This window comes from Nicotiana attenuata, unplaced genomic scaffold, assembly GCF_001879085.1.
Source record: "Nicotiana attenuata strain UT unplaced genomic scaffold, NIATTr2, whole genome shotgun sequence".
Classification (NCBI taxonomy): domain Eukaryota; kingdom Viridiplantae; phylum Streptophyta; class Magnoliopsida; order Solanales; family Solanaceae; genus Nicotiana; species Nicotiana attenuata.
The window spans coordinates 1055221-1065697 of NW_017670311.1; the positions used below are offsets into that span (position 1 = coordinate 1055221).

The 10477-nt window shown below is 37.3% G+C and overlaps 1 protein-coding gene across 1 annotated transcript; it reads left to right on the forward strand.

The window, feature by feature from the left end:
* Positions 1-843: 843 nt before the first annotated feature.
* LOC109237641 lies at positions 844-6686 on the forward strand. The gene is made up of 5 exons (XM_019403967.1): positions 844-1312; positions 1426-1476; positions 3275-3408; positions 5977-6077; positions 6173-6686. The coding sequence occupies exons 1-5, from the start codon at positions 935-937 to the stop codon at positions 6349-6351; spliced, it is 843 nt and encodes a 280-aa protein (XP_019259512.1). The 5' UTR covers positions 844-934; the 3' UTR covers positions 6352-6686.
* The last annotated feature ends 3791 nt before the right edge of the window (positions 6687-10477 follow it).

Here is a 10477-nt window from a genome sequence, read left to right on the forward strand (position 1 = left end):
ATTACATCTAGGGAACAAAGTCCTAGGATCAAGCCCCTATTTAATAACAATCATGAGGGCCATTGGAGAATGTGTAACGGTAGGCGGTGAATGTCATATTCTATTTAACGGATCGTATACTTAATGTTGTAGAATATTCTCCATTAAATGCTACCAGATGGGAGACATTTATTTCGCCTTTATGAATACCATTATCTCTGATAACAAACAAGATTGTTGCCTTCGGACCCGCTTATCTTCTGTATTCGGTTCCACATATCATTTTCTCATGTGATACTTTAATATGAACATATTTTATCCTATACATCCATAATCCATAGTCGCAGATTAGTTAAATTAAGCGCCTCCAATAAATTAAAGTATACATGCTCTTTGCCCAGCAGCTAGAGCCATCTTGGAAATTACATTAGCATCTGACCATACATAAACTTTTACAATACGCGTCAATAGTTTGAACAAGCTGCACTCTCCTAGTTTTTTTAGCAGTCCAATTGCACCTGCATAATTTGTCCACCCGTTGTTAGATGGAAAACAGAAAGACTAGAATACATAAAATCTGAATTCCAAATGATATGATAAAATCGAAAAATCTTAGTATATGCAAGCGTATAGTTTCCTACTTATAATAATAATAATAATAATTTGATAAAATTATCCAAGAATAAAGTGGGGAGCTCTTTGACGTAGGGAATGAAAAAAATAAATAAATAAATTAACTTAAACAAATTAAATTTGATAAAATTGCATTTAAAATCTTTCCCTCTAATGAAATAAAATTATTTTATCAGAAAAAATTTAGTTTCTAATATAACAACAATAATTTCACAGAAAAAGTGTAATTACTTTCTCCTATTTGTGATCGCAAATTGTATACTTAAAATACTCCTAACAGTAGATTTCACCGTTAGTTCCAAAGATTTGAAGCACACAGGTCATGAAGCTCAGTCTAATTACTGCATATTCCCGTTCTTCTCCGACCACCGTCACTCTCATTTCCGGCTATTCCCATGATAATAAAACGGCGACGTTCAGAGTGAAATTTCCCTCTTCGGTCAGACTCATCTCCGGCAACAAAATCTCTAGTAGCTTCTCCCTGACGATTTGTTCGTCCAAATCATCATCCGCCGTTGATTCCGCTGCCGCCGGAACGGAAACCTACAAGCAAACCGTAGATGGAGAAATTTCTTCGCCGGAGGTTACTGAGTCGCTCAATGTCGAAGTCGGAAGCCCTAGAATTTTACCAAGCTTGTTCGTTCCTAAATTTAGCTTAAGTGACCAAGCTTTCTTTCTATTGGCCTTCATTGCTTGCACGGTACTTTTATTTAAATCCCCTATTCTTTTGAGGAATTGTTAGTTTTTTTCCCCTGGAAATGACATATAATCTTCGAAATTGCATTTTTTAAGTATAACTACATTTTATGGCAGACGTCGGTGGCTTTCACAAGCTTGGTAGTTGCAGCTGTACCAACACTATTTGTAAGTTCTCTTAATCTCTTGCTTGGTTCTAGTACTTTGGTTTAAGCATTTGTTTTCCTAATTTGCTTCCGTTGCATAGAGATCACATTGCAAGAGTGTTTGTAGCTCTTTCTGTGTATAGCATTTTATATGTATAAACTTTTCCGTGAAACTTGCATACGCCAGGAATCTATGCTAATAAATGGAAGCTAAGTCTGTGGTTTGTGACAGAAAGCCATTTTCTTATTCCAGCACGAATATGATTAGGGATTCTGTTTGAGAGTATTGTGAGCAGAGGCATGTCCAGGATTTAAAGTTTATGAGTTCGGGATTTTAGCCCTTTTGAGTTAATGAGTTCTAAATTACAATAACTTGTACCATAAAATAGATTTCTTAAGACAAATTCTGCCAAAGCCGTACACGTACCCCGAATTGTACATCCGCCCCTGATGGTGAAAATGTCTTGCCATGATAAATTGTATAGGTTGCTCATGTTTATTCTCCTTTGACTTGCATTAGTTTAGGTTGTTTGATAGTCTTTAGAAGGTTCAGTAGACCTTGAGGGATAACAATGCGCTATACAAGCTCAAAACTGTCATCATAAGATACTACAGTTATTTAATTTGTAGGAATGTACCATGTTGATTTTCTTATTCCAGTTGGAAAACATTACGTATGCATACACATCTATTGTATTTTACATTAATTAATTCATTAGTCCTACTTGAGAAACATCTGAGCTCTAAAACTAAGATTTTGTTAAACTAAATAGACAATCCGGGTCAAAACTGATCTCATTCTGCTTATTGCAAATTGATTGTTCTCAACCAGACTATTCCATGTAGATAATGCCCCATATGATATGTTTTATTATTGCTCCAAACTTTGGTGCATGTCTGTATGCATTATTTATGTATGAGCTAAGTTGCTCTGACACGGCAGTTTAGGTGCCGCACCCGTGTCAACACGACACTAGTATGGGTGTGGGTATGGGATTCCTACTGGATTTGGTCAAATAATTTTGGGTACTTTGACCACGGCGGATGAAAAAATACGAGGCGAGATACAATTTGATTCCCGAAATCAGAACCAAAACTAGGGTAAATTTGAAGAAAATAGCATACCTTATTTGGAAAATCAATCCTCTACTTATCTACAACTTGAGAATAAAAAAGAAATCCATTCTTTACGAGCTATATGTAAACATTCCATAAAATTTATCATAATTTAGAGTTACCTTTATATTTTTATTTTTTGAGTTATTTTTAGCCAGATCCACGCACCCCGTGGTACTAGGATCCGTATCCCTGAATCTTAGAGTTTATATCTCGAAAGATCCGACCTCTAGATCCGCAACCGTATCCGAGCAACTTAGTGTATGAGAACCTTACTGGTTGTACCTTACTACTTATATAATCCAATGATAGTTTATTGGTTGCTGTTTGCACCTTTTAAAAAAAAAAGATTAAGATAGAAATGTAAGGTATTTAAGAGATACAAGCTTGTCAGAAAGCATAACCTGAACTCCAAGCCTGGCTCTGAATCTTATGGAACAAACAGGATATTTGGAAAATTAGTTATGTGTTAGTCCTTTCTGCCTATTGGACAACCCCTAAATGCTCGCCGAGGGAAAAGAAAAAGAAGTCTTCATTACTGCAGGATATGCACTTAGATAGGTGTAAGGCATTCTTGTCTTGGTTATGGTGGCACATTTGTGTTTCATTTGAACACAATTGTCTCGAAAATCCACTTTTCTGATTTTTTTACACATGCCTTTTTAGAAATTTAGGTGAACTCGTTTGATCATTTCTTTATGTAGGCAATGCGTAGAGCAGCAATATCTCTGTCAAAGTTGGCAGATACTGCTCGAGAGGAGCTTCCTAGTACAATGGCTGCTATCAGGTTGTCTGGAATGGAAATCAGTGACCTTACACTGGAATTGGGTGATTTAAGGTAACAAATTTCGCCATTATCATTAAAGAAGTGACTTAGAACAAACTGACTGATGCTCTTTGAAGATGAGAAATATCTGGAAGCTAGATAGTGTTGTTATTTCAAAGGAAATATTCATTCCCTATACATCTCAAGGGCTGGCTGCTTTCACTTGATAATGTAATTGTTACTATGATTTATGATTGAAAAGCTTATTCTTCGTGTATTTTGGGAGGGGGCCTTAATGTCGTGATGATGCAAGAAGCATAATTGGTTGATCAATTTTTTTTTTTTTTGTATAAGGTAAATAATTGGTTGATCAAATCTCATAGAATCTGGTGCACCTTTTAATCTTTTAAAGGGCTTAAAGAAAAATGATGTGAGATTCTGCATTATCCGTTGGACTTATAAGTTAAATAGTTGTATAATAGCGGTTGAAATATAAATTGTCGTGCTTCTCGAAAGTATACCTGTAGAACGGTGGAAAGGTATTGAATTTTTCATTGAAACTAGGGAAATAAACAAATTTGCTACTACAAAAACATCAAAGTAGCTCTCCACAAAAAGCAAACCCTCCTAGGCAGGGAACTTTTACCAATGGATAATTTTACTTTGAGCAAGTTGAACTTTATTTTGAATTTGCTTCCCGTATTTGACGAAATACTAATGAACAACTTCTTTCTCTGGGACTCTAGTTGCCGCAGTCTACATTTTTGGATACATTATGGTGCAATCTAACCCCCGTAATATCTGTTCTTCCTTGGAATACTTGTGTCATTGGTGATCCCACTCTTCATAGATCTTCAGTTTGTGCAAAGGAGGAAGTGTTGTCTCATTCTATTCTCGCATTTACCCATTTTTGAGAACTTTTATCCTTGCTCTTTGCTTATTGTCTGATCGGGAAGTCATGTATGATGGAACACCATCATCCGAGAAGTGAAAATAACTGCAGTTATTCACAAAACAAGATAATCAATTCTTCTCAGGGAAGAAATTGTTCAACTTATAGTAATAGCATTATCTTCTTGATATGTCCTTGGACAATTTGTAGTGTAAGGTATGAAACCTCAAAACAATTTGACTTGAAGTACTCCGGATGAAAATATATGATTTAAATTCATCTTTCTACTATCTTTATTAGTAGAATTATGAGAGTGAGCTGTACAACATGGACTCTTAAGGCAGTAACCAATAATATTTTTTTTTCGTGGTTAGCCTTCAACTTTGGTTTCTTATGTGTGCTCTACATACTTGGGTCTTCAATATTATAACAATGTTAAATGTCCTCTGGGGTGTAATTCTGCTTCTTGATGCTTGCGATGAAACAACTTCATCCCCCAAAAAAAGTTCCTCTGGGACTTAGAGAATCTGGTGAATCTGACATCGGTGAGGTACAAGTAGAGCAGATTGGGTCAAGGCTAATTCCAGCTTACTCTCAAGTTAACCGGGTTGATCTCTAAGTAATAGTTTCTTGCAACTCCACAGAGGCCATCAATCATTGTTGAATGCTTCTGAGACTTTACCTTAAATTTGACCACCTTTCCTAATCCTTGTTTTAGGTTTCAAGCTGTGGTGACACTTCTAGATATGAACTAATTTTTGTAACTTTTTTTGTTTTTTTTTGATAACTGTGGTGTCTGGTCCAGCTTACACACACCTTGACTAATTCCATGGGAGACCTGCTATCTCCCACCAACAAAAGGTACCAGTCCACCAAGGCTTGGACAGATGAGAAGCACTTACCTAGCGTTTTTTGCCTCTGCTAGGATTTGAACCTGAAACCTCATGGTTCTTACTTCTTTAACCCACTTCATTGACCACTAGGCCACACCCTTGGGTGCTAATTTTTGTAACTACTGCTAATTTTCTTTTTGTTTTCTTGAGCTGATGGTCTTTCGGAAACATCCTCTCTACTCCTTCCGGGGCAGGGGTAAGGTCTGCGTACACACTACCCTACCCCAGACCCCTCTAGTGGGATTTTACTGGGTTGTTGTTGTTGTTGGGAAAGAGAGAACAAAAAGATTATTATTTGTACTGTCTTAGAATGGGCACTTTGTTGATTTAATGAGCCAAGTTAAAAGTTTTTAAATTGATAGGACTGAACAAAGGCAGTTTTCTTGATGGTTGCTGGATATGAAACTAGAAAAGAAAATAATAGAAAATTTTGAAAATATGTGGAAATTTCTCGTGCATTAGGTTTCTAACATCTATTGGCTGACAGAAATTCCTAGAGTATTTTCCTGTAAATAAGAAAGAGAAAAAAGAATTTCTATATAACTAGTTTAGAACATACTCTTTCCACTCACTTACCAAGTGATAATTTTGCTGGTAAGGACCCCTTTTATTACGAATAAGGTAATAAAATTTGACTCTTTTCAGTGAATAATAGGAGGTAATTAACTTAAAGCTTCTAATAAGGTGGCCAAGGTCTGGGCAGATGCTCGAATTTGTGGCATTGTCAGTTCCATATCTTTTCTTTAGCATACACCCTCTGCCCATCCCATCCGTTCATTTACTATCAATCCTCTTTAAGCTACGACTCAATATATGTTTCGGGGAGTAATGTTTGTTATTGTATGTGATGCTCAGTCAAGAGATAGCTGATGGTGTCAATAAATCTGCTCGAGCTGTGCAAGCAGCAGAAGCTGGAATCAAACAAATTGGGTCTCTTGCTCACCAGCAAACAATGTGTATGCTCTCTCTCATATATCCTTTCATAAAGGCAGATCATGTCATTTTTTCCTAACTTAGACTCTACTGAGCTTCTGTTTGATTGTCTCGTTAGCAATGATTCAGGAGAGAGCAGATCTGCCAGTCATATCTTTGCAGCCAGTTGTAGCTGGGGCAGCAAAGAAGACTTCTCGTGCTGTCAGCCAAGCCACGAGAAGATTTATGAATATGATCTCTGGAGGTGAAATTGGCTCAGGAATGGAAGACAACCGTGAAGTTGATGCGGGATCTTAGAGAGTCAGCACATTCCCATTACTTCACTCGGTCATTGGCAAACATGTTTGTATATTCCTCACAAACTTTTGAAAATGAATAGCACATGTAAAAGCTATTATTCAGAACGTTTTTCAGTAAATATTTAGTCATCTTTCAAGAAATGACATTAGCAGCTAAATTTTTGACGCCTCGCTGTGTGGCAAGGAGAGTTTCTTCTGCTCAAATTTGCGTTGAGATTGTCAGAACTGCACGGCAACCATGGTTATCCTGTTATTCACAAGTAAGAGTTACTTAATTTGTTCAATTTAATGTTTAAGCATTTGACAAGAACAACATGAAACTATTATCGGGCAGATCATGGAGTCTTTGCACATCTTGAACCACAGATATTACTTGAGATTATGTTAGAGCTGAAGGAACCAGGTAGTGTGAGAATAGTTTTCAATATTAACTGTTGAATAGTATTACCACCTTGTAGATTTTTTTTTTTTAGGTTTATAACACGCTCCAATACGTGTATTGATTATTTTTTTGCATGGGTTCATTACGCAATTTTTTGTTTCTTTAGATGAAAGATGATGGGGAGAGTTGAATTCTCTCCTTGTTCTGATACCCATACAAATTGTGGATCAACTCATTCATAAATTCAAATCCTTAGAAAGGAGATACTTATGTACTTGTTTGAGTCTGGAGTTTTCGGCCAATATTGTCTTATCTTTGAGGGTAGGTCTATTTTGGTTCCTCAAATATAACCCTGAGCATATTTAGTCCCTTAAGTATGCTAAAGCAGAGCATCTTTAGTCTCACTGACACAATGTGTTCAAAAACTAACGGTGACACCCAACTCTGATTCATGAAGCAAATCTTATGCTCTGAAGCAAAACGTTTCCTCTTCTTTTATTGGATAACGCAAATTATCACTTTAATTCCTCATTTTTAGATAATATCTTCTAAAGTTTTGACCTTGAAAATATCACCTTCTGTGCCAGTTTTCAATGAGAAAATGACACTGTATAACTGTAAAAATAGTAGCCGAAAAAATATAAAAATATATATGAATCAGAGTTGGGTAACACCATTAGTTTTTGAACATATTGTGTCAGTGAGACTGAAGTTGCTCCACTTTAGCATACTTAAGGGACTAACTATGCTCGGGATTATATTTGAGGGACCAAAATAGACCTACCCTCAATATTAGTCAAAAATTCTTTGGGTCTGCAGCATTTATTATTTCAACTGATCCACGTGATTTTTACACAATCAATCAACTGCATTTATATGATACTTTGCGTAGAACATTTGTATGGAAGATAAAAATACGAGTTCTGTTACACTGGCGATTAAGTGCGAAGATGACTCCTGATATGACCGATAATAGTTGAAAGATTTCGAAGCTACAGTTTTGTATTGGGGAAAATTGTATTTTACGTATAAGGTGACGTGTCAGTACACGTGGATTGGTCAAATGGTCAATGAATCATAATTAGACACGATTCAAGAGTTGTAAAACAGACACGAGCAAAGAAGGAGGAAGAGGCACGGGACATCAGATAAGTAGCACGGCGCCCGTACCTACTTAAATTATTTATATCCGGGCATCAGAAAGAATGAATCTGGTTATAAAAAGCGTGCAGATACAACATTTAATGGGTATTAAATGCTGAGTCCGTTAAGGAATATATATATTCAATGTAATGATTGTGTAACGTAACATTCAATATCTTTAATTATTTATAATAGCCTCATTACGATTTGGGCATAACGTACAATCTCAAGGGTACTTATAAAAAGGAGATATATGGTCAGTTGGAGGGGACATGAAAAAAGCTATTGAAATATATATTGGTTTCACTTGTTTTTCTTGGTTATTATATTGCTACTCAGAATTATTTCCTTTTATTCATTTCTTTGATTATCAGTAACCCGAGTTCTTCTAAATTCTAGCTTTGACTAAAATTCTATTTTTTGGTTAAACAAATTGGTTCCGTTACCGGGGATCTGATAATCTATTTCCTCTTTGCTCAATTTTCCTTGTCACATCAACTATGGCAAACAACAATGATAACACTCAAGGAAACCAAGAAAATCAAACAAATCTACAACTTTAAGGAGATCTGCAGGATAATAACGCATTAGTTCCTTCTCCACAAGGTTCTCCACGACGGTCTCGTGAAGGCACTCCTGAGGGATCTCATACAGATGGACAAGCTCAATTCGAAAATGCTGAAACTATGGACGAGGCTTTACAAAAACTTATTGCCTCTCAAGTCAATAAAGTTCTTCAGGCTTTTGTTAGCCAATTACCTGCTGCACCACCTACACCCACACCAAATAACAACACTCTAGAGAACCCTCGTTCCGGACTCGTTAATTCAGGTAGTGGTGGAACCCCCAGCGAATCACAGGAGGGAGAACCAGGTAATTCTAATTTACAGAATTTAGTACTAACATTACAGAAACAACTCAAGGAGCAAAGTGACCGAATAGAGCAGATACCTGGGGTGCCGCCCGTGATCAAAGGGGTAGATATGGATAAGTATTCTCAACAGCCTTGGAAGCCAAGTGCTGCTCCTCTCCCAATTATAAAGAAGTTCAAAATGCCTGATATACCAAAGTACGATGGAACAACAGACCCACGAGACCATGTTACTGCATTTACAACAGGTGTAAAGGGCAACGACCTGACTAAGCAGGAGATTGAATCAGTCTTAGTCAAAAAACTCGGTGAAACGCTCACTAAAGGAGCGTTAACATGGTATTCTCTTTTACCCGAAAATTCTATAAATTCTTTTGCTGAGCTTGCAGATTCTTTTATCAAAGCACACTCGGGAGCTCAAAAAGTTGAAAAAAGAATGGAAGATATCTTCAAGATCAAGCAAGGAGACTCAGAATTGCTTAGAGAATTCGTGGACAGATTTCAACGTGAAAGAATGACATTGCCACGTGTACCTGACAACTGGGCAGCCATAGCCTTCACAAGCAACTTGAATGAGAATAGTTCAGAAGCTACGAGGCGCCTCAAAGAAAGCCTCCGAGAATTTCCAGCAACGACGTGGAATGACGTCTATAACAGATACAGTACAAAGATGAGGATTGAAGAAGATATTATTTTACGACATAAAAAAGAAGAAAAAGTAAACTCAAGACGTGCAGAAAATGAAAAAAGATCCGGTAAACACAGGTACGATCCATACATGGGACCTGCGGGGAGAGACTCACGATCAAAGCAGGACAATCAGAGGTACGATCACAGGTCAAGGAATAAAGAATCGGGCTCGTCTTCCAGATTTGGGAATGATCGAAACACACGCGAGCCACGAGATGATGATAGGGGTTTGAAGGCAAGGTTTGGTGGTTATAATTTCAACGTAAGCACTTCTGAACTTGTAGCTGTTTTAAGAAGCATGGGAGATAAGGTACGGTGGCCAAAGGAAATGCGATCGAATCCAAACAGACGAAACCCTAATCATTGGTGCGAATTTCATAACGATCACGAGCATAAAACGGCAGATTGCAGGTTTTTGCAAGGTGAAGTTGATCATTTGCTAAAACAGGGGTATCTCACTGAGTTATTCAGTGAGAAAGGTAAACAAGCATACATGAAGAACAGGCAAGAGCCTCCAAAACCACCTTCACCCAAGAGAACTGTCAACGTCATAAGTGGGGGTGAAGAGATCAACGATGTATCATATAAAAAGGTTTCAAAAGTAACAATTACCCACGGGAAGCGGCCTCGACATGTCTTGGAGGGAGAAAATATTACGTTCGATGATGCAGATGCCGAGGGTCTATTAACTCCACATAACGACGCACTGGTAATATCTTTGCTTGTACATGACACTAACGTGAAACGAGTTTTGATTGATCCAGGTAGTTCTGTGAACATTATTTTGATACGAGTATTGCGTGAGATGCAAGCTGAAGAAAAAGTAATACCAAAGGCACATACTCTATCTGGGTTTGATAATTCCAGCATCATTACAAAAGGAGAGGTAACGCTCACCACATTTGCTGAAGGAGTCGTCAAAGACACAAAGTTCCAGGTAGTAGACATGGAGATGGCTTACAATATGATTCTTGGGAGACCATGGATCCACGAGATGGACGTTGTTCCTTCAACTTTGCATCAAGTCATTAAATTTCC